This window comes from Oncorhynchus gorbuscha, unplaced genomic scaffold, assembly GCF_021184085.1.
Source record: "Oncorhynchus gorbuscha isolate QuinsamMale2020 ecotype Even-year unplaced genomic scaffold, OgorEven_v1.0 Un_scaffold_576, whole genome shotgun sequence".
Taxonomy (NCBI): Eukaryota; Metazoa; Chordata; class Actinopteri; order Salmoniformes; family Salmonidae; genus Oncorhynchus; species Oncorhynchus gorbuscha.
In genome coordinates, this window is record NW_025745411.1 from 352,574 (window position 1) to 377,765 (window position 25,192).

At 47.6% G+C, this 25,192-nt stretch overlaps 2 protein-coding genes across 2 annotated transcripts in view; one reads left to right on the forward strand and one right to left on the reverse strand.

Annotated features, from left to right (window-relative positions):
- Window positions 1-25,192, reverse strand: part of LOC124018745 (nuclear pore complex protein Nup107-like) — a 230,538-nt gene that overhangs the window by 102,978 nt on the left and 102,368 nt on the right. The gene's annotated exons all lie outside the window — the stretch shown is intronic.
- LOC124018753 (carboxypeptidase M-like) overlaps window positions 1-25,192 on the forward strand; it is a 94,515-nt gene that overhangs the window by 55,257 nt on the left and 14,066 nt on the right. The window contains exon 5 of the mRNA XM_046334107.1: window positions 19,830-20,017. Coding sequence (XP_046190063.1) covers window positions 19,830-20,017 — 188 coding nt within the window. The remainder of the gene's footprint in view (window positions 1-19,829; window positions 20,018-25,192) is intronic.

Consider the following 25,192-nt stretch of genomic DNA (forward strand, 5'->3'; position numbering starts at 1 on the left):
TGAAATAAACAAAGATTAACAGTTCCAAAATAATAAATTAATTTCAAATGTGAAAATAAGTACAAAAGGGACAATGTCTGTCTCTCTCTCTCTCTGTCTCTCTCTCTGTTTCTCTGTCTCTGTCTGTCTCTCTGTGTCTCTCTCTCTGTCTCTCTGTCTCTCTCTGTCTGTCTCTGTCTCTCTCTGTCTGTCTCTGTCTGTCTCTCTCTCTGTCTCTCTGTCTCTCTCTGTCTGTCTCTGTCTGTCTCTCTCTGTCTCTCTCTCTGTCTCTCTCTGTCTCTCTCTCTGTCTCTCTCTGTCTCTGTCTCTCTCTGTCTCTCTCTGTCTCTCTCTGTCTCTCTCTCTCTCTCTCTCTCTCTCTCTCTCTCTGTCTCTCTCTCTGTCTCTCTCTCTGTCTCTCTCTCTGTCTCTCTCTCTGTCTGTCTCTCTGTCTGTCTCTCTCTCTGTCTCTCTCTCTGCCCTGAGAATGGACGGAATAGTATTTTATAAACACTATAAATGTCACATAGCTAGACAGGAAACATCCTCATGTCTTCTCATATATCTCTGTGTGCCTCCCAAATGGAAGTTTATTCAAATCAAATGTATTTATAAAGCCCTTCGTACATCAGCTGATATCTCAAAGTGCTGTACAGAAACCCAGCCTAAAACCCCAAACAGCAAGCAATGCAGGTGTAGAAGCACCGGTGGCTAGGAAAAACTCCCTAGAAAGGCCAGAACCTAGGAAGAAACCTAGAGAGGAACCAGGCTATGAGGGGTGGCCAGTCCTCTTCTGCCTGTGCCGGGTGGAGATTATATCAGAACATGGCCAAGATGTTCAAATGTTCATAAATGACCAGCAGGGTCAAATAATAATAATCACAGTAGTTGTCGAGGGTGCAGCAAGTCAGCATCTCCGGAGTAAATGTCAGTTGGCTTTTCATAGCTGATCATTGAGAGTAACTCTACCGCTCCTGCTGTCTCTAGAGAGATGAAAACAGCAGGTCTGGGACAGGTAGCACGTCCGGCGAACAGGTCAGGGTTTCATAGCCGCAGGCAGAACAGTTGAAACTGGAGCAGCAGCACAGCCAGGTGGACTGGGGACAGCAAGGAGTCATCATGCCAGGTGGTCCTATTCCCTACAGTATAGAGCAGGACTCTAGTTCACTATACAGTAGGGACCTGTCCCCTCTATAGTACACTAGAGTCCTGCTCTATACAGTAGGGACCTGTCCCCTCTATAGGACACTAGACTGTGGTAACAAAGAGAACAACATTATGATGTCATCATTATTATCATATGTGATTGGCTATGATTATACATGCTAATAAGACAATTAGAATATTCCACCAGACTGGTTTAGGATCAGCTGGGTAGTATTTTCCAACTGACTACTACGCTGGTTGAATCCCTATCCAGACACACTGTAGTGATTGTCGATGCGGATGATTCTCAACTTCCTGTGTACAACATCGAGGCTAATTCTGGCAACGTTTCTTAATGGCAATAGTTTTTTTTCTGATCTATATATACTGTCAAGTTGTCAGTAAAACAAGGTGACAGCAGAAAGAGTCTAGTCTTCCATTAGGAAAGTTGTTTTCTTCTTATTGCCTAATGAGGATAAGCTGTATTGTGAGAGTCATAAACTGTTTGTGTTCCCTAAAAACAAACGATTGCAGCGAGTGGTATTGTAACGGCTCTCGTTGGTGGTATAATGAGTAGACCAAGGAGCAGCGTGGAAAGGGTTCATGATTTTAATATTTTTAAAAAACACTCAAACAAAATTACAAAAAGTGGAAAAAACCCGAAAGCGCACAGTTCTGTCAGGCTACAGAAAACTAGATCCCACAAACTCAGGTGGAAAACAGGCTGCCTAAGTATCATTCCCAATCAGAGACAACGATAGACAGCTGTCCCTGATGGGGAACCAATAACCGGCCAACAAAAGAAATGGAAAACACAGAATTTCCCACCCGAGTCACACCCTGACCGAACCAAACATATAGAATAATAAGGATCTCTAAGGTCAGGGCGTGACAGGTATGGTACCGTTAAGACACAGTGACAGGCAGCCAGCGATATGGTACCGTTAAGACACAGTGACAGATTTAACCATGCAGCCAGCGATATGGTACCATTAAAACACAGTGACAGATTTAACCAGGCAGCCAGCGATATGGCACCATTAAAACACAGTGACAGATTTAACCAGGCATCCAGCGATATGGTACCATTAAGACACAGTGACAGATTTAACCAGGCATCCAGCGATATGGTACCATTAAGACACAGTGACAGATTTAACCAGGCATCCAGCCAGCGATATGGCACCATTAAAACACAGTGACAGATTTAACCAGGCATCCAGCCAGCGATATGGTACCATTAAAACACAGTGACAGATTTAACCAGGCATCCAGCCAGCGATATGGTACCGTTAAAACACAGTGACAGATTTAACCAGGCAGCCAGCGATATGGTACCATTAAGACACAGTGACAGATTTAACCAGGCAGCCAGCGATATGGTACCATTAAGACACAGTGACAGATTTAACCAGGCATCCAGCCAGCGATATGGCACCATTAAAACACAGTGACAGATTTAACCAGGCATCCAGCCAGCGATATGGTACCATTAAGACACAGTGACAGATTTAACCAGGCATCCAGCCAGCGATATGGCACCATTAAAACACAGTGACAGATTTAACCAGGCATCCAGCCAGCGATATGGTACCATTAAGACACAGTGACAGATTTAACCATGCAGCCAGCCAGCGATATGGTACCATTAAGACACAGTGACAGATTTAACCAGGCATCCAGCCAGCGATATGGTACCATTAAGACACAGTGACAGATTTAACCAGGCATCCAGCCAGCGATATGGTACCATTAAAACACAGTGACAGATTTAACCAGGCATCCAGCCAGCGATATGGTACCATTAAGACACAGTGACAGATTTAACCAGGCATCCAGCCAGCGATATGGTACCATTAAAACACAGTGACAGATTTAACCAGGCATCCAGCCAGCGATATGGTACCATTAAGACACAGTGACAGATTTAACCAAGCAGCCAGCGATATGGTACCATTAAGACACAGTGACAGATTTAACCAGGCAGCCAGCGATATCGTACCATTAAAACACAGTGACAGATTTAACCAGGCATCCAGCCAGCGATATGGCACCATTAAAACACAGTGACAGATTTAACCAGGCATCCAGCCAGCGATATGGTACCATTAAGACACAGTGACAGATTTAACCAGGCAGCCAGCGATATGGTACCATTAAGACACAGTGACAGATTTAACCAGGCAGCCAGCGATATGGTAAGACCATTAATTTAACCACAGTGGACAGATTTAACCAGGCAGCCAGCGATATGGTACCATTAAGACACAGTGACAGATTTAACCAGGCATCCAGCGATATGGTACCATTAAGACACAGTGACAGATTTAACCAGGCATCCAGCCAGCGATATGGTACCATTAAGACACAGTGACAGATTTAACCATGCAGCCAGCCAGCGATATGGTACCATTAAGACACAGTGACAGATTTAACCAGGCATCCAGCCAGCGATATGGTACCATTAAGACACAGTGACAGATTTAACCAGGCATCCAGCCAGCGATATGGTACCATTAAAACACAGTGACAGATTTAACCAGGCATCCAGCCAGCGATATGGCACCATTAAAACACAGTGACAGATTTAACCAGGCATCCAGCCAGCGATATGGTACCATTAAAACACAGTGACAGATTTAACCAGGCATCCAGCCAGCAATATGGTACCATTAAAACACAGTGACAGATTTAACCAGGCAGCCAGCGATATGGTACCATTAAGACACAGTGACAGATTTAACCAGGCAGCCAGCGATATGGTACCATTAAGACACAGTGACAGATTTAACCAGGCATCCAGCGATATGGTACCATTAAGACACAGTGACAGATTTAACCAGGCAGCCAGCGATATGGTACCATTAAGACACAGTGACAGATTTAACCAGGCAGCCAGCGATATGGCACCATTAAGACACAGTGACAGATTTAACCAGGCATCCAGCGATATGGTACCATTAAAACACAGTGACAGATTTAACCAGGCATCCAGCGATATGGTACCATTAAAACACAGTGACAGATTTAACCAGGCAGCCAGCGATATGGCACCATTAAAACACAGTGACAGATTTAACCAGGCATCCAGCCAGCGATATGGTACCATTAAAACACAGTGACAGATTTAACCAGGCATCCAGCCAGCAATATGGTACCATTAAAACACAGTGACAGATTTAACCAGGCAGCCAGCGATATGGTACCATTAAGACACAGTGACAGATTTAACCAGGCAGCCAGCGATATGGTACCATTAAGACACAGTGACAGATTTAACCAGGCAGCCAGCGATATGGTACCATTAAAACACAGTGACAGATTTAACCAGGCATCCTGGTGGTTTCTTAACTGTTGAGTTTTTCAAACCTTCGACCACCCAGAGATACGTATGTTTTTCCTAAATTCTAATTCTTGGAAGTTAAAAGCCATGGTAGTGAGCCCCCCCCGTAATGAAGATGCTGTTGAAGATGCGTTGATGATATAAAGATGTCTGTGTAGTGGATGACGAGCATTAGCAGACCACAAACTCTCCACATCAAAGAGTTGTAAACATCTAAAGCTCATCGGAATTCCTGCAGGGGATCATTTGTTTCTCTGTGGTCTGGGGTAAACAGACCTGATCTCGTGTGTGTGTGTGTGTGACCTGGTCGTGCTGTGTTTTTTAAGCACTGTTAAAGGCACAATCTGGGATATTTCCTACTGGTCATTTGCTGAAAGGTCAGGGAGACAGATCCTGACCCGCTAAGGGAGACAGATCCTGACCCCCTAATGGAGACAGATCCTGACCCCCTAATGGAGACAGATCCTGACCCCCTAATGGAGACAGATCCTGACCCCTAATGGAGACAGATCCTGACCCCCTAATGGAGACAGATCCTGACCCCTAATGGAGACAGATCCTGACCCCCTAATGGAGACAGATCCTGACCCCCTAATGGAGACAGATCCTGACCCCCTAATGGAGACAGATCCTGACCCCCTAATGGAGACAGATCCTGACCCCCTAATGGAGACAGATCCTCAGCCACACCGGCAAAACAGCTAAACCAGGCAGTGAGCCACACAGGCCAGACAGCTAAACCAGGCAGTGAGCCACACAGGCCAGACAGCTAAACCAGGCAGTCAGCCACACCGGCCAGACAGATAAACCAGGCAGTCAGCCACACCGGCCAGACAGATAAACCAGGCAGTCAGCCACACCGGCCAGACAGATAAACCAGGCAGTCAGCCACACCGGCCAGACAGATAAACCAGGCAGTCAGCCACACCGGCCAGACAGATAAACCAGGCAGTCAGCCACACCGGCCAGACCGTTAAACCAGGCAGTCAGCCACACCGGCCAGACAGATAAACCAGGCAGTCAGCCACACCGGCCAGACAGCTAAACCAAGCAGTCAGCCACACCGGCAAAACAGCTAAACCAGGCAGTGAGCCACACAGGCCAGACAGCTAAACCAGGCAGTGAGCCACAGGCCAGACAGCTAAACCAGGCAGTCAGCCACACCGGCCAGACAGATAAACCAGGCAGTCAGCCTCACCGGCCAGACAGATAAACCAGGCAGTCAGCCACACCGGCCAGACAGCTAAACCAGGCAGTCAGCCGGCCACCGGCCAGACAGATAAACCAGGCAGTCAGCCACACCGGCCAGACAGCTAAACCAGGCAGTGAGCCACACAGGCCAGACAGCTAAACCAGGCAGTCAGCCACACCGGCCAGACAGATAAACCAGGCAGTCAGCCACACAGGCCAGACAGATAAACCAGGCAGTCAGCCACACAGGCCAGACAGATAAACCAGGCAGTCAGCCACACCGGCCAGACAGATAAACCAGGCAGTCAGCCACACCGGCCAGACAGATAAACCAGGCAGTCAGCCACACCGGCCAGACAGATAAACCAGGCAGTCAGCCACACCGGCCAGACAGCCATAAACCAGGCAGTCAGCCACACCGGCCAGACAGATAAACCAGGCAGTCAGCCACACCGGCCAGACAGATAAACCAGGCAGTCAGCCACACCTGCCAGACAGATAAACAGGCAGGCAGTCAGCCACACCTGCCAGACCGTTAAACCAGGCAGTCAGCCACACCGGCCAACAGCTAAACCAGGCAGTCAGCCACACAGGCCAGACAGCTAAACCAGGCAGTGCCAGACCTAAACCAGGCAGTCAGCCACACCAGGCCAGACAGCTAAACCAGGCAGTCAGCCACACCTGCCAGACCGTTAAACCAGGCAGCAGCCACACCTGCCAGACGCTAAACCAGGCAGTCAGCCACACCTGCCCGTTAAACCAGGCAGCCAGCCACACCTGCCAGACCGTTAAACCAGGCAGTCAGCCCACCTGCCAGACCCAGTCAGCCACAGACCGTTAAACCAGGCAGTCAGCCACACCTGCCAGACCGTTAAACCAGGCAGTCAGCCACACCTGCCAGACAGTTAAACCAGGCAGTCAGCCACACCTGCCAGACCGTTAAACCAGGCAGCCACACCCGTTAAACCAGGCAGTCAGCCACACCTGCCAGACCGTTAAACCAGGCAGTCAGCCACACCTGCCAGACCAGACAGAAACCAGGCAGTCAGCCACACCTGCCAGACAGATAAACCAGGCAGTCAGCCACACCTGCCAGACAGCTAAACCAGGCAGTCAGCCACACCGGCCAGACCGTTAAACCAGGCAGTCAGCCACACCTGCCAGACCGTTAAACCAGGCAGTCAGCCACACCTGCCAGACCGTTAAACCAGGCAGTCAGCCACACCTGCCAGACCGTTAAACCAGGCAGTCAGCCACACCTGCCAGACCGTTAAACCAGGCAGTCAGCCACACCTGCCAGACCGTTAAACCAGGTCAGTCAGCCACACCTGCCAGACCGTTAAACCAGGCAGTCAGCCACACCTGCCAGACCGTTAAACCAGGCAGTCAGCCACAGCCAGACCACCAGGCAGCCAGCCACAGACCGTTAAACCAGGCAGTCAGGCAGTCAGCCAGACCGTTAAACCAGGCAGTCAGCCACACCTGCCAGACCGTTAAACCAGGCAGTCAGCCCCGTTAAACCAGGCAGTCAGCCACACCTGCCAGACCGTTAAACCAAACCAGCCAGACAGATAAACCAGGCAAAAACCACCTTTCTGCCTTGAATCAGTTTCTTGGTCAGCCCTTTTTCATGGTTTTTCTCATTGCCTTCCAGCACCCCTCCTTTCCAGCGTTTTGCTGAAGCCAAGGTCCACCTGAACTCTTATCTACCAAAACAGATTCATTATATAACGTTGATTTAATTCTCCACCACATTGTCATTCACCTGATAAGACGAGATGTGAAGAAAAATAATAATAACTTAGTTAACGTATGATAGGGGCCCCTGGGTCGGACGTTTTCCTGGAAGGGGGTCCCTGGTCAAAAGAGTTGAAGCTCCCTGATGTAGAGACACGGCCTGGGAGTGAATCATGTCTTCTCCCCTGATGTAGAGACACGGCCTGGGAGTGAATCATGTCTTCTCCCCTGATGTAGAGACACGGCCTGGGAGTGAATCATGTCTTCTTCTCCCCTGATGTAGAGACACGGCCTGGGAGTGAATCATGTCTTCTTCTTCCCTGATGTAGAGACACGGCCTGGGAGTGAATGTAGAGACACGGCCTGGGTCTTCTTCTTCTTCCCTAATGTAGAGACACGGCCTGGGAGTGAATCATGTCTTCTTCTTCCCTGATGTAGAGACACGGCCTGGGATTGAATCATGTCTTCTTCTCCCCTGATGTAGAGACACGGCCTGGGAGTGAATCATGTCTTCTTCTCCCCTGATGTAGAGACACGGCCTGGGAGTGAATCATGTCTTCTTCTTCCCTGATGTAGAGACACGGCCTGGGAGTGAATCATGTCTTCTTCTTCCCTGATGTAGAGACACGGCCTGGGAGTGAATCATGTCTTCTCCTTCCCTGATGTAGAGACACGGCCTGGGAGTGAATCATGTCTTCTTCTCCCCTGATGTAGAGACACGGCCTGGGAGTGAATCATGTCTTCTTCTCCCCTGATGTAGAGACACGGCCTGGGAGTGAATCATGTCTTCTTCTCCCCTGATGTAGAGACACGGCCTGGGAGTGAATCATGTCTTCTCCTTCCCTGATGTAGAGACACGGCCTGGGAGTGAATCATGTCTTCTTCTCCCCTGATGTAGAGACACGGCCTGGGAGTGAATCATGTCTTCTTCTCCCCTGATGTAGAGACACGGCCTGGGAGTGAATCACGTCTTCTTCTTCCCTGATGTAGAGACACGGCCTGGGAGTGAATCACGTCTTCTTCTTCCCTGATGTAGAGACACGGCCTGGGAGTGAATCACGTCTTCTTCTCCCCTGATGTAGAGACACGGCCTGGGAGTGAATCACGTCTTCTTCTCCCCTGATGTAGAGACACGGCCTGGGAGTGAATCATGTCTTCTTCTCCCCTGATGTAGAGACACGGCCTGGGAGTGAATCATGTCTTCTCCCCTGATGTAGAGACACGGCCTGGGAGTGAATCATGTCTTCTCCCCTTGACACTAGCAGAGCTGTGTTCCCCTCCTTGAGAGGCAGAGTGGGGATAAAGAGCTCTCTGTGCTCTGGGGAGAGGTGGTGTAGAGTAGAGGGGAGGGGGGGATAGATAGCCTTATAATGTTTACCTAATTCCCCACGCATCCCGGCCTGGTCACACACTGACGAGTTCAGCAAACATCCTGGCACTTCCTCCTCCGCTCGGAGCCTCCTTCCTTCTCCTTCCTCCTCCTCCTCTATCGCTCGGAGCCTCCTTCCTTCTCCTTTTACCCCCTTGCTTGTGTCACAAGTGGCCCCCTATTCCTGCCACGTCGACTCCTCCTGCTCCTCCCTCCGGCGTTCGACGTCGCCGGATTACTAACCACCGGGCCTTGGATTCTTCATTACGTACACCTGTAGATCTTCATTACGCACACCTGTAGATCATCATGATTCACACCTGTAGATCTTCATTACGCACACCTGTAGATCATCATGATTCACACCTGTAGATCATCATGATTCACACCTGTAGATCATCATTACTCACACCTGTAGATCATCAGGATTCACACCTGTAGATCATCATTACGCACACCTGTAGATCATCATTACGCACACCTGTAGATCATCATTACGCACACCTGTAGATCATCATTACTCACACCTGTAGATCATCAGGATTCACACCTGTAGATCATCAGGATTCACACCTGTAGATCATCAGGATTCACACCTGTAGATCATCATGATTCACACCTGTAGATCATCATGATTCACACCTGTAGATCATCATTACTCACACCTGTAGATCATCAGGATTCACACCTGTAGATCATAGGATTCACACCTGTAGATCATCAGGATTCACACCTGGACCAAATTACCTCCCCTTTATCTGTCGCTCCACGACCTCCCCTTTATCTGTCCCTCCCTCACGTTCACTCCTCAGTAAGTATTGTCCCTGTGTTAATACCTATACCTCCACTGTTACGCTGTCTCGTTTGTTCTATTCAACGTTTTCACCTGCTTCTCGACTCACAGCGTCACATTTCCCTATATAGTAGCTATGCGCTGGTCAAGAGTAGTGCACTATATAGGGAATAGTGTGTTATTTGGGACGCAGAGATAAACAGTAGGAATTTGAATCGACTGGCCCTGAACCTCATGAATGGGACCGACATTTGATTTATGTATCTGAAGACGCTCGAACGATGTTACTGGATGGTGTTGGAGGTGTGAAGTCACTGTGAATGTCATCACAGAGCAGAGAGAGAGAGAGAGAGAACAGTAGCATGACAGTGGTTTGGTATAGGGCCACCTTAGTCTGTACGGTGAGTGACTGTTTGGTATAGTAGGGCCACCTTAGTCTGTACGGTGAGTGACTGTTTGGTATAGGGCCACCTTAGTCTGTACGGTGAGTGACTGTTTGGTATAGGGCCACCTTAGTCTGTACGGTGAGTGACTGTTTGGTATAGGGCCACCTTAGTCTGTACGGTGAGTGACTGTTTGGTACAGGGCCACCTTAGTCTGTACGGTGAGTGACTGTTTGGTATAGGGCCACCTTAGTCTGTACGGTGAGTGACTGTTTGGTATAGGGCCACCTTAGTCTGTACGGTGAGTGACTGTTTGGTATAGGGCCACCTTAGTCTGTACGGTGAGTGACTGTTTGGTATAGGGCCACCTTAGTCTGTACGGTGAGTGACTGTTTGGTATAGGGCCACCTTAGTCTGTACGGTGAGTGACTGTTTGGTATAGGGCCACCTTAGTCTGTACGGTGAGTGACTGTTTGGTACAGGGCCACCTTAGTCTGTACGGTGAGTGACTGTTTGGTATAGGGCCACCTTAGTCTGTACGGTGAGTGACTGTTTGGTATAGGGCCACCTTAGTCTGTACGGTGAGTGACTGTTTGGTATAGGGCCACCTTAGTCTGTACGGTGAGTGACTGTTTGGTACAGGGCCACCTTAGTCTGTACGGTGAGTGACTGTTTGGTATAGGGCCACCTTAGTCTGTACGGTGAGTGACTGAGTGACTGTCTTACGGTGAGTGACTGTTTAGGGCCACCTTAGTCTGTACGGTGAGTGACTGTTTGGTATAGGGCCACCTTAGTCTGTACGGTGAGTGACTGTTTGGTATAGGGCCACCTTAGTCTGTACGGTGAGTGACTGTTTGGTATAGGGCCACCTTAGTCTGTACGGTGAGTGACTGTTTGGTATAGGGCCACCTTAGTCTGTACGGTGAGTGACTGTTTGGTATAGGGCCACCTTAGTCTGTACGGTGAGTGACTGTTTGGTATAGGGCCACCTTAGTCTGTACGGTGAGTGACTGTTTGGTATAGGGCCACCTTAGTCTGTACGGTGAGTGACTGTTTGGTACAGGGCCACCTTAGTCTGTACGGTGAGTGACTGTTTGGTATAGGGCCACCTTAGTCTGTACGGTGAGTGACTGTTTCGTATAGGGCCACTTTAGTCTGTACGGTGAGTGACTGTTTGGTATAGGGCCACCTTAGTCTGTACGGTGAGTGACTGTTTCGTATAGGGCCACCTTAGTCTGTACGGTGAGTGACTGTTTGGTATAGGGCCACCTTAGTCTGTACGGTGAGTGACTGTTTGGTATAGGGCCACCTTAGTCTGTACGGTGAGTGACTGTTTGGTATAGGGCCACCTTAGTCTGTACGGTGAGTGACTGTTTGGTATAGGGCCACCTTAGTCTGTACGGTGAGTGACTGTTTGGTATAGGGCCACCTTAGTCTGTACGGTGAGTGACTGTTTGGTATAGGGCCACCTTAGTCTGTACGGTGAGTGACTGTTTCGTATAGGGCCAGTCTTTAGTGACTAGGGCCACTTTACGGTGAGTGACTGTTTGGTATAGGGCCACCTTAGTCTGTACGGTGAGTGACTGTTTCGTATAGGGCCACTTTAGTCTGTACGGTGAGTGACTGTTTGGTATAGGGCCACCTTAGTCTGTACGGTGAGTGACTGTTTGGTATAGGGCCACCTTAGTCTGTACGGTGAGTGACTGTTTGGTATAGGGCCAACTTAGTCTGTACGGTGAGTGACTGTTTGGTATAGGGCCACCTTAGTCTGTACGGTGAGTGACTGTTTGGTATAGGGCCACCTTAGTCTGTACGGTGAGTGACTGTTTGGTACAGGGCCACCTTAGTCTGTACGGTGAGTGACTGTTTGGTATAGGGCCACCTTAGTCTGTACGGTGAGTGACTGTTTCGTATAGGGCCACTTTAGTCTGTACGGTGAGTGACTGTTTGGTATAGGGCCACCTTAGTCTGTACGGTGAGTGACTGTTTCGTATAGGGCCACTTTAGTCTGTACGGTGAGTGACTGTTTGGTATAGGGCCACCTTAGTCTGTACGGTGAGTGACTGTTTGGTATAGGGCCACCTTAGTCTGTACGGTGAGTGACTGTTTCGTATAGGGCCACTTTAGTCTGTACGGTGAGTGACTGTTTGGTATAGGGCCACCTTAGTCTGTACGGTGAGTGACTGTTTGGTATAGGGCCACCTTAGTCTGTACGGTGAGTGACTGTTTGGTATAGGGCCACCTTAGTCTGTACGGTGAGTGACTGTTTCGTATAGGGCCACTTTAGTCTGTACGGTGAGTGACTGTTTGGTATAGGGCCACCTTAGTCTGTACGGTGAGTGACTGTTTCGTATAGGGCCACTTTAGTCTGTACGGTGAGTGACTGTTTGGTATAGGGCCACCTTAGTCTGTACGGTGAGTGACTGTTTGGTATAGGGCCACCTTAGCCTGTACGGTGAGTGACTGTTTGGTATCCTCGCTCGTCACTGGGTAAACAGCGACACCAGAATTTCAATTGGAGCTCTCTGCCTGAATCTTATGAATGGACCAATGACTGTTTTTAAATAAGGAAGAGGTCTGATCACACTGAATGGGATATCAGTGCTCTGAATGTCTTTTCAGATCAAAGAGAGGGCGAGAGAGGGGGCGAGAGAGAGAGAGACGGGTGTTGGCTCTGTGGGGGGAATAAACCATGTCCCATGGATCTCAGTTTGTACTGATGGCTCTGTGGGGGGATGAACCATGTCCCATGGATCTCAGTTTGTACTGATGGCTCTGTGGGGGGAATAAACTTGGGGGGGGGGAATAAACCTGAACTTGAACTAAAACATTCCAACTCTGAAACAATACAACCCTTAACGAGATCCATGTCTGAACGACGGCATTACCATACAGCTGGCGGGTTATACACTGTATCGTCAGGACAGGACAGCAGCCTCTTTTAAGACACGCGGCCGGGGCCTATGCATTTACGTAAACAACAGCTGGTGCACGATATCTAAGGACGTCTCGAGGTTTTGCTCGCCTGAGGAAGAGTATCTCATGATAAGCTGTAGACCACACTATCTACCGTGAGAGTTTTCATCTGTATTTTTCGTAGCTGTCTATATACCACCACAGACTGATGCTGGCACTAAAACCACACTCAATGAGCTGTAATCCGCCATGAGCAAAAAGGAAAACGCTCATCCAGAGGCGGCGCTCCTAGTGGCCGGGGACTTTAATGCAGGGAAACTTAAATCCATTTTACCAAATTTCTATCAGCATGTTAAATGTGCAACCAGAGGGAAACAATTCTAGACCACCTTTACTCCACACACAGAGACGGATACAAAGCTCTCCCTCGCCCTCCATTTGGTAAATCTGACCATACTTCTATCCTGCTTACAAGCGAAAATTAAAGCAGGAAGCACCAGTGACTCTGTCTATAAAAAAAAGTGGTCAGATGAAGCAGATGCTAAACTACAGGACTGCTTTGCTAGCACAGACTGGAATATGTTCCAGGATTCTTCTGATGGCATTGAGGAGTACACCACATCAGTCACTGGCTTCATCAAAAAGGTCATCGAGGATGTCGTTCCCACAGGGACTGTACGTACATACCCCAACCAGAAACCATGAATTACAGGCAACATTCGCACTGAGCTAAAGGGTAGAGCTGCCGCTTTCAAGGAGCGGAACTCTAACCCAGAAGCTTATAAGAAATCCCGCTATGCCCTCCGATGAACCATCAAACAGGCAAAGCCTTAATACAGGACTAAGATTGAATCATACTACACCGGCTCCAACGCTCGTCAGATGTGGCAGGGCCTGCAAACTATTACAGACTACAAAGGGAAGCACAGCCAAGAGCTGCCCAGTGACACAATCCTACCAGACAAGCTAAATAACTTCTATGCTCGCTTCGAGGCAAGTAACATGCATGAGAGCATCAGCTGTTCCGGATGACTGTGTGATCATGCTCTCTGGCATCCGATGTGATTAAGACCTTTTCAACAGGTCAACATTCAAGACCGCAGTTCCAGATGGATTACCAGGACGTGTACTCCGAGCATGCGCTGACCAACTGGCTAGGGTCTTCACTGACATTTTCAACCTCTCCCTGTCTGTAATACCAACGTGTTTCAAGCAGACCACCATAGTCCCTGTGCCCAAGAACACTAAGGTAACCTGCCTTAATGACTACCGATCCGTAGCACTCACGTCTGTAGCCATGAAATGCTTTGAAAGGCTGGTCATGGCTCACATCACCATTATCCCAGAAACCCTAGACCCACTCCAATTTGCATACTGCACCAACAGATCCACAGATGATGCAATCTCTATTGCACGTCACACTGCCCATTCCCACCTGGACAAAAGGAACACCTATCTGAGAATGCTATTGATTGACTACAGCTCAGCGTTCAACACCATAGTGCCCTCAAAGCTCATCACTAAGATAAGGACCCTGGGACTAAACACCTCCCTCTGCAACTGGATCCTGGACTTCCTGACGGGCCACCCCCAGGTGGTAAGGGTAGGTAACGACACATCCGCCACGCTGGTCCTCAACACTGGAGCCCCTCAGGGGTGCGTGCTCAGTCCCCTTCTGTACTCCCTGTTCACTCGTGACTGCACAGCCAGGCATGACTCCAACACCATCATTACGTTTGCTGATGACACAACAGTGGTAGGTCTGATCACCAACAGCTATGAGACAGCCTATAGGGAGAAGGTCAGAGACCTGACTGTGTGGTGCCAGGACAACAACCTCTCCCTCAACATGATCAAGACAAAGGAGATGATTGTGGACTACAGGAAAAGGTGGGCCGAGCACGCCTCCATTCTCATCGACGGGGCTGCAATGGAGCAGGTTGAGAGTTTCAAGTTCCTTGCTGTCCACATCACCAACGAACTAACATGGTCCAAGCACACCAAGACAGTCGTGAAGAGGGCAGGACAAAATCTATTCCCCCTCAGGAGACTAAAATGATTTGGCATGGGTCCTCAGATCCTCAAAAGGTTTTACAGCTGCACCATCAAGAGCATCCTGACAGGTTGCATCACCGCCTGGTCTGGCAACTGCTTGGCATCCGACCGCAAGGCACTACAGAGGGTACTGAATACGGTCCAGTACATCACTGGGGCCAAGCTTCCTGCCATCCAGGACCTCTATACCAGGTGGTGTCAGAGGAAGGCCCTGAAAATGGTCAGACTCCAGCCACCCTTGTCATAGACTGTTCTCTCTGCTACCGCACTGCAAGTGGTACCTGAGCGCCAAGTCTAGGTCCAAGAGGCTTCTAAACAGCTTCTACCCCCAAGCCATAAGACTCCTGAACATCTAATCAAATTGCGACCCAGACTATTTGCATTGCCCCTTCATTTTACACCGCTGCTACTCTCTTATTATCGATGCATAGTCACTTTAATAACTCTACCTATATGTACATATTACCTCAATACCGGTGCCCCAGCACATTGACTCTGTACCGGTACCCCCTGTATATAGCCTCCACATTGACTCTGTACCGGTACCCCCTGTATATAGCCTCCACATTGACTCTGTACCGGTACCCCCTGTATATAGCCTCCACATTGACTCGGAACCGGTATCCCCTGTATATAGCCTCCACATTGACTCTGTACCGGTACCCCCTGTATATAGCCTCCACACTGACTCTGTACCGGTACCCCCTGTATATAGCCTCCACACTGACTCTGTACCGGTACCCCCTGTATATAGCCTCCACACTGACTCTGTACCGGTACCCCCTGTATATAGCCTCCACATTGACTCTGTACCGGTACCCCCTGTATATAGCCTCCACACTGACTCTGTACCGGTACCCCCTGTATATAGCCTCCACACTGACTCTGTACCGGTACCCCCTGTATATAGCCTCCACACTGACTCTGTACCGGTACCCCCTGTATATAGCCTCCACATTGACTCTGTACCGGTACCCCCTGTATATAGCCTCCACATTGACTCTGTACCGGTACCCCCTGTATATAGCCTCCACATTGACTCTGTACCGGTACCCCCTGTATATAGCCTCCACATTGACTCTGTATCGGTACCCCCTGTATATAGCCTCCACATTGACTCTGTATCGGTACCCCCTGCATATAGCCTCCACATTGACTCTGTACCGGTACCCCCTGTATATAGCCTCCACATTGACTCTGTACCGGTACCCCCTGTATAAAGCCCCGCTATTGTTACATTTACATTTACATTTAAGTCACTTAGCAGACGCTCTTATCCAGAGCGACTTACAAATTGGTGCATTCACCTTATGACATCCAGTGGGACAGTCACTTAACAATAGTGCATCTAAAACTTAGGGGGGGTGGGATGAGAGGGATTACTTAACCTATCCTAGGTATTCCTTAAAGAGGTGGGGTTTCAGGTGTCTCCGGAAGGTGGTGATTGACTCCGCTGTCCTGGCGTCGTGAGGGAGTTTGTTCCACCATTGGGGGGCCAGGGCAGCGAACAGTTTTGACTGGGCTGAGCGGGAGCTGTACTTCCTCAGTGGTAGGGAGGCGAGCAGGCCAGAGGTGGATGAACGCAGTGCCCTTGTTTGGGTGTAGGGCCTGATCAGAGCCTGGAGGTACTGAGGTGCCGTTCCCCTCACAGCTCCGTAGGCAAGCACCATGGTCTTGTAGCGGATGCGAGCTTCAACTGGAAGCCAGTGGAGAGAACGGAGGAGCGGGGTGACGTGAGAGAACTTGGGAAGGTTGAACACCAGACGGGCTGCGGCGTTCTGGATGAGTTGAAGGGGTTTAATGGCACAGGCAGGGAGCCCAGCCAACAGCGAGTTGCAGTAATCCAGACGGGAGATGACAAGTGCCTGGATTAGGACCTGCGCCGCTTCCTGTGTGAGGCAGGGTCGTACTCTGCGGATGTTGTAGAGCATGAACCTACAGGAACGGGCCACCGCCTTGATGTTAGTTGAGAACGACAGGGTGTTGTCCAGGATCACGCCAAGGTTCTTGGCGCTCTGGGAGGAGGACACAATGGAGTTGTCGACCGTGATGGCGAGATCATGGAACGGGCAGTCCTTCCCCGGGAGGAAGAGCAGCTCCGTCTTGCCGAGGTTCAGCTTGAGGTGGTGATCCGTCATCCACACTGATATGTCTGCCAGACATGCAGAGATGCGATTCGCCACCTGGTCATCAGAAGGGGGAAAGGAGAAGATTAATTGTGTGTCGTCTGCATAGCAATGATAAGAGAGACCATGTGAGGTTATGACAGAGCCAAGTGACTTGGTGTATAGCGAGAATAGGAGAGGGCCAAGAACAGAGCCCTGGGGGACACCAGTGGTGAGAGCGCGTGGTGAGGAGACAGATTCTCGCCACGCCACCTGGTAGGAGCGACCTGTCAGGTAGGACGCAATCCAAGCGTGGGCCGCGCCGGAGATGCCCAACTCGGAGAGGGTGGAGAGGAGGATCTGATGGTTCACAGTATCGAAGGCAGCCGATAGATCTAGAAGGATGAGAGCAGAGGAGAGAGAGTTAGTTTTAGCAGTGCGGAGCGCCTCCGTGATACAGAGGAGAGCAGTCTCAGTTGAATGACTAGTCTTGAAACCTGACTGATTTGGATCAAGAAGGTCATTCAGAGAGAGATAGCGGGAGAGCTGGCCAAGGACGGCACGTTCAAGAGTTTTGGAGAGAAAAGAAAGAAGGGATACTGGTCTGTAATTGTTGACATCGGAGGGATCGAGTGTAGGTTTTTTCAGAAGGGGTGCAACTCTCGCTCTCTTGAAGACGGAAGGGACGTAGCCAACGGTCAGGGATGAGTTGATGAGCGAGGTGAGGTAAGGGAGAAGGTCTCCGGAAATGGTCTGGAGAAGAGAGGAGGGGATAGGGTCAAGCGGGCAGGTTGTTGGGCGGCCGGCCGTCACAAGACGCGAGATTTCATCTGGAGAGAGAGGGAGAAAGAGGTCAGAGCACAGGGTAGGGCAGTGTGAGCAGAACCAGCGGTGTCGTTTGACTTAGCAAACGAGGATCGGATGTCGTCGACCTTCTTTTCAAAATGGTTGACGAAGTCATCTGCAGAGAGGGGGAGGAGGGGGGAGGGGGCGGAGGATTCAGGAGGGAGGAGAAGGTGGCAAAGAGCTTCCTAGGGTTAGAGGCAGATGCTTGGAATTTAGCGTGGTAGAAAGTGGCTTTAGCAGCAGAGACAGAGGAGGAAAATGTAGAGAGGAGGGAGTGAAAGGATGCCAGGTCCGCAGGGAGGCGAGTTTTCCTCCATTTCCGCTCGGCTGCCCGGAGCCCTGTTCTGTGAGCTCGCAATGAGTCATCGAGCCACGGAGCGGGAGGGGAGGACCGAGCCGGCCTGGAGGATAGGGGGCATAGAGAGTCAAGGGATGCAGAGAGGGAGGAGAGGAGGGTTGAGGAGGCAGAATCAGGAGATAGGTGGGAGAAGGTTTGAGCGGAGGGAAGAGATGATAGGATGGAAGAGGAGAGAGTAGCGGGGGAGAGAGAGCGAAGGTTGGGACGGCGCGATACCATCCGAGTAGGGGCAGTGTGGGAGGTGTTGGATGAGAGCGAGAGGGAAAAGGATACAAGGCAGTGGTCGGAGACTTGGAGGGAGTTGCAGTGAGGTTAGTGGAAGAACAGCATCTAGTAAAGATGAGGTCGAGCGTATTGCCTGCCTTGTGAGTAGGGGGGAAGGTGAGAGGGTGAGGTCAAAAGAGGAGAGGAGTGGAAAGAAGGAGGCAGAGAGGAAAGAGTCAAAGGTAGACGTGGGGAGGTTAAAGTCGCCCAGAACTGTGAGAGGTGAGCCGTCCTCAGGAAAGGAGCTTATCAAGGCATCAAGCTCATTGATGAACTCTCCGAGGGAACCTGGAGGGCGATAAATGATAAGGATGTTAAGCTTGAAAGGGCTAGTAACTGTGACAGCATGGAATTCAAAGGAGGCGATAGACAGATGGGTAAGGGGAGAAAGAGAGAATGACCACTTGGGAGAGATGAGGATCCCGGTGCCACCACCCCGCTGACCAGACGCTCTCGGGGTGTGCGAGAACACGTGGGCGGACGAAGAGAGAGCAGTAGGAGTAGCAGTGTTGTCTGTGGTGATCCATGTTTCCGTCAGTGCCAAGAAGTCGAGGGACTGGAGGGAGGCATAGGCTGAGATGAACTCTGCCTTGTTGACCGCAGATTGGCAGTTCCAGAGGCTACCGGAGACCTGGAACTCCACGTGGGTCGTGCGCGCTGGGACCACCAGAGTAGGGTGGCCGCGGCCACGCGGTGAGGAGCGTTTGTATGGTTTTGGAAATCTTTGCCTCAGTATCGTCATACACTGACGCGTGGGTTTCAAATGTTCGGTGCATTTCACTATCTCCTTGTATTCAGCTCGAGACAGCTTCATTTTTAATAATCTGCGTGGCGCGAGAAAGTTAAAACACACACGACGTATTGTTATTTACTGCTGCTATTTAATTATTTGTTATCTCTTACTTTTTTTGTTGGTATTTTCTTAACTGCATTGTTGGTTAAGGGCTTGTAAGGAAGCATTTCACTAAGGTCTACCTACACCTGTTGTATTCAGCATTTCACTAAGGTCTACCTACACCTGTTGTATTCAGCATTTCACTAAGGTCTACCTACACCTGTTGTATTCAGCATTTCATTCTAAGGTCTACCTACACCTGTTGTATTCAGCATTTCACTAAGGTCTACCTACACCTGTTGTATTCAGCATTTCACTCTAAGGTCTACCTACACCTGTTGTATTCAGCATTTCACTAAGGTCTACCTACACCTGTTGTATTCAGCATTTCACTAAGGTCTACCTACACCTGTTGTATTCGGCGCATGTGACAAATTAAAATGGTATTTTATTTGGTCGGTACCTAGTGAACTTAATATTCTGTATTTTGTCATATGGTTCCCTGACAGGTTCAATAAGAACGGCATCGATCTGAACAGGAACTTTCCAGATGCCTTCTCTAAGAAGGAGAGTGGAATGACAGAGATGGAGGTGAGAGCCATTATGGACTGGCTGAAGACTGAGAGCTTCGTCCTGTCGGCCAACCTGCACGGTGGGGCTGTGGTGGCCAGCTACCCCTACGACAACAGCAACGGAGGTACTTTACACCATCACACACAGAGAGAGAGGCTGTGGTGGCCAGCTACCCTTACGACAACAGCAACGGAGGTACTTTACACCATCACACACAGAGAGAGAGGCTGTGGTGGCCAGCTACCCTTACGACAACAGCAACGGAGGTACTTTACACCATCACACACAGAGAGAGAGGCTGTGGTGGCCAGCTACCCTTACGACAACAGCAACGGAGGTACTACACACACACAGAGAGAGAGAGAGAGAGGCTGACTGATCCCAATTCATTTATTTTACCTTTATTTAACTAGGAAAGTCAGTTAAGAACAAATTCTTATTTTCAATGACGGCCTAGGAACAGTGGGTTAACTGCCTGTTCAGGGGCAGAACGACAGATTTGTAGGATATGAACTTGGGGATATGAACTTGCAACCTTTCGGTTACTAGTCCAACGCTCTGACCACTAGGATACCCTGCCGCCCCAATATATATATATATATATCCCAATATAGAGACTACTAGAATGACTACAGAGTAACAACAGGTGTCTAATATAGAGAATACTAGAATGACTACAGAGTAACAACAGGTGTCTAATATAGAGACTACTAGAATGACTACAGAGTAGAGTAACAATATAGAGACTACTAGAATGACTACAGAGTAACAACAGGTGTCTAATATAGAGACTACTGGAATGACTACAGAGTAACAACAGGTGTCTAGTATAGAGACTACTGGAATGACTACAGAGTAACAACAGGTGTCTAGTATAGAGACTACTAGAATGACTACAGAGTAGAGTAACAACAGGTGTCTAATATAGAGACTACTAGACTGACTACAGAGTAGAGTACCAACGTGTCTAATATAGAGACTACTAGAATGACTACAGAGTAGAGTAACAACAGGTGTCTAATATAGAGACTACTAGAATGACTACAGAGTAACAACAGGTGTCTAATATAGAGACTACTAGAATGACTACAGAGTAACAACAGGTGTCTAATATAGAGACTACTAGAATGACTACAGAGTAGAGTAACAATATAGAGACTACTAGAATGACTACAGAGTAGAGTAACAATATAGAGACTACTAGACTGAATACAGAGTAACAACAGGTGTCTAATATAGAGACTACTAGAATGACTACAGAGTAGAGTAACAACAGGTGTCTAATATAGAGACTACTAGAATGACTACAGAGTAGAGTAACAACAGGTGTCTAATATAGAGACTACTAGACTGACTACAGAGTAGAGTAACAACAGGTGTCTAATATAGAGACTACTAGAATGACTACAGAGTAACAACAGGTGTCTAGTATAGAGACTACTGGAATGACTACAGAGTAACAACAGGTGTCTAGTATAGAGACTACTGGAATGACTACAGAGTAGAGCAACAACAGGTGTCTAATATAGAGACTACTAGACTGACTACAGAGTAGAGTACCAATGTGTCTAATATAGAGACTACTAGAATGACTACAGAGTAGAGTAACAACAGGTGTCTAATATAGAGACTACTAGAATGACTACAGAGTAACAACAGGTGTCTAATATAGAGACTACTAGAATGACTACAGAGTAGAGTAACAATATAGAGACTACTAGAATGACTACAGAGTAGAGTAACAACAGGTGTCTAATATAGAGACTACTAGACTGACTACAGAGTAGAGTAACAACAGGTGTCTAATATAGAGACTACTAGAATGACTACAGAGTAGAGTAACAATATAGAGACTACTAGAATGACTACAGAGTAGAGTAACAATATAGAGACTACTAGAATGACTACAGAGTAACAACAGGTGTCTAATATAGAGACTACTAGAATGACTACAGAGTAACAACAGGTGTCTAATATAGAGACTACTAGAATGACTACAGAGTAACAACAGGTGTCTAATATAGAGACTACTAGAATGACTACAGAATAACAACAGGTGTCTAATATAGAGACTACTAGAATGACTACAGAGTAGAGTAACAATATAGAGACTACTAGAATGACTACAGAGTAACAACAGGTGTCTAATATAGAGACTACTAGAATGAATACAGAGTAACAACAGGTGTCTAATATAGAGACTACTAGAATGACTACAGAGTAGAGTAACAACAGGTGTCTAATATAGAGACTACTAGAATGACTACAGAGTAGAGTAACAACAGGTGTCTAATATAGAGACTACTAGAATGACTACAGAGTAGAGTAACAATATAGAGACTACTAGACTGACTACAGATTAGAGTAACAATATAGAGACTACTAGAATGACTACAGAGTAGAGTAACAATATAGAGACTACTAGACTGACTACAGAGTAGAGTAACAACAGGTGTCTAATATAGAGACTACTGGAATGACTACAGAGTAACAACAGGTGTCTAGTATAGAGACTACTAGAATGACTACAGAGTAGAGTAACAACAGGTGTCTAGTATAGAGACTACTAGAATGACTACAGAGTAACAACATGGGTTTAATATAGAGACTACTATAATGACTACAGAGTAACAACAGGTTTCTAGTATAGAGACTACTGGAATGACTACAGAGTAACAACAGGTGTCTAGTATAGAGACTACTAGAATGACTACAGAGTAGAGTAACAACAGGTGTCTAATATAGAGACTACTAGAATGACTACAGAGTAGAGTAACAACAGGTGTCTAATATAGAGACTACTAGAATGACTACAGAGTAACAACAGGTGTCTAATATAGACTACTAGAATGACTACAGAGTAGAGTGACAACAGGTGTCTAATATAGAGACTACTAGAATGACTACAGAGTAGAGTAACAATATAGAGACTACTAGAATGACTACAGAGTAGAGTAACAATATAGAGACTACTAGACTGAATACAGAGTAACAACAGGTGTCTAATATAGAGACTACTAGAATGACTACAGAGTAGAGTAACAACAGGTGTCTAATATAGACTACTAGAATGACTACAGAGTAGAGTGACAACAGGTGTCTAATATAGAGACTACTAGAATGACTACAGAGTAGAGTAACAATATAGAGACTACTAGAATGACTACAGAGTAGAGTAACAATATAGAGACTACTAGAATGACTACAGAGTAACAACAGGTGTCTAATATAGAGACTACTAGAATGACTACAGAGTAGAGTAACAATATAGAGACTACTAGAATGACTACAGAGTAACAACAGGTGTCTAATATAGAGACTAGGGAATAGGGCTCTGGTCTAAAGTAGTGTACTATATAGGGAATAGGGCTCTGGTCTATAGTAGTGCATTATATAGGGAATAGGGCTCTGGTCTAAAGTAGTACACTATATAGGGAATAGGGCTCTGATCTAAAGTAGTACACTATATAGGGAATAGGGCTCTGGTCTAAAGTAGTGTACTATATAGGGAATAGGGCTCTGGTCTATAGTAGTGTACTATATAGGGAATAGGGCTCTGGTCTAAAGTAGTGTACTATATAGGGAATAGGGCTCTGGTCTATAGTAGTGCATTATATAGGGAATAGGGCTCTGGTCTAAAGTAGTACACTATATAGGGAATAGGGCTCTGATCTAAAGTAGTACACTATATAGGGAATAGGGCTCTGGTCTAAAGTAGTGTACTATATAGGGAATAGGGCTCTGGTCTATAGTAGTGTACTATATAGGGAATAGGGCTCTGGTCTAAAGTAGTGTACTATATAGGGAATAGGGCTCTGGTCTATAGTAGTGCATTATATAGGGAATAGGGCTCTGGTCTAAAGTAGTACACTATATAGGGAATAGGGCTCTGGTCTAAAGTAGTACACTATATAGGGAATAGGGCTCTGGTCTAAAGTAGTGTACTATATATGGAATAGGGCTCTGGTCTATAGTAGTGTACTATATAGGGAATAGGGCTCTGGTCTAAAGTAGTGTACTATATAGGGAATAGGACTCTGGTCTATAGTAGTGCATTATATAGGGAATAGGGCTCTGGTCTAAAGTAGTACACTATATAGGGAATAGGGCTCTGGTCTAAAGTAGTACACTATATAGGGAATAGGGCTCTGGTCTAAAGTAGTGTACTATATAGGGAATAGGGCTCTGGTCTATAGTAGTGTACTATATAGGGAATAGGGCTCTGGTCTAAAGTAGTGTACTATATAGGGAATAGGGCTCTGGTCTATAGTAGTGCATTATATAGGGAATAGGGCTCTGGTCTAAAGTAGTACACTATATAGGGAATAGGGCTCTGGTCTAAAGTAGTACACTATATAGGGAATAGGGCTCTGGTCTAAAGTAGTGTACTATATAGGGAATAGGGCTCTGGTCTATAGTAGTGTACTATATAGGGAATAGGGCTCTGGTCTAAAGTAGTGTACTATATAGGGAATAGGGCTCTGGTCTATAGTAGTGTACTATATAGGGAATAGGGCTCTGGTCTAAAGTAGTGTACTATATAGGGAATAGGACTCTGGTCTATAGTAGTGTACTATATAGGGAATAGGGCCCTGGTCTAAAGTAGTACACTATATTGGGAATAGGGCCCTGGTCTATAGTAGTGTACTATATAGGGAATAGGGCCCTGGTCTATAGTAGTGTACTATATAGGGAATAGGGCTCTGGTCTAAAGTAGTGTACTATATAGGGAATAGGACTCTGGTCTATAGTAGTGTACTATATAGGGAATAGGGCCCTGGTCTAAAGTAGTACACTATATTGGGAATAGGGCCCTGGTCTATAGTAGTACACTATATAGGGAATAGGGCCCTGGTCTATAGTAGTGTACTATATAGGGAATAGGGCCCTGGTCTATAGTAGTGTACTATATAGGGAATAGGGCCCTGGTCTATAGTAGTGTACTATATAGGGAATAGGGCCCTGGTCTATAGTAGTACACTATATAGGGAATAGGGCCCTGGTCTATAGTAGTACACTATATAGGGAATAGGGCCCTGGTCTATAGTAGTGTACTATATAGGGAATAGGACTCTGGTCTATAGTAGTGTACTATATAGGGAATAGGGCCCTGGTCTAAAGTAGTACACTATATTGGGAATAGGGCCCTGGTCTATAGTAGTACACTATATTGGGAATAGGGCCCTGGTCTATAGTAGTACACTATATAGGGAATAGGGCTCTGGTCTATAGTAGTGCACTATATAGGGAATAGGGCTCTGGTCTAAAGTAGTACACTATATAGGGAATAGGGCCCTGG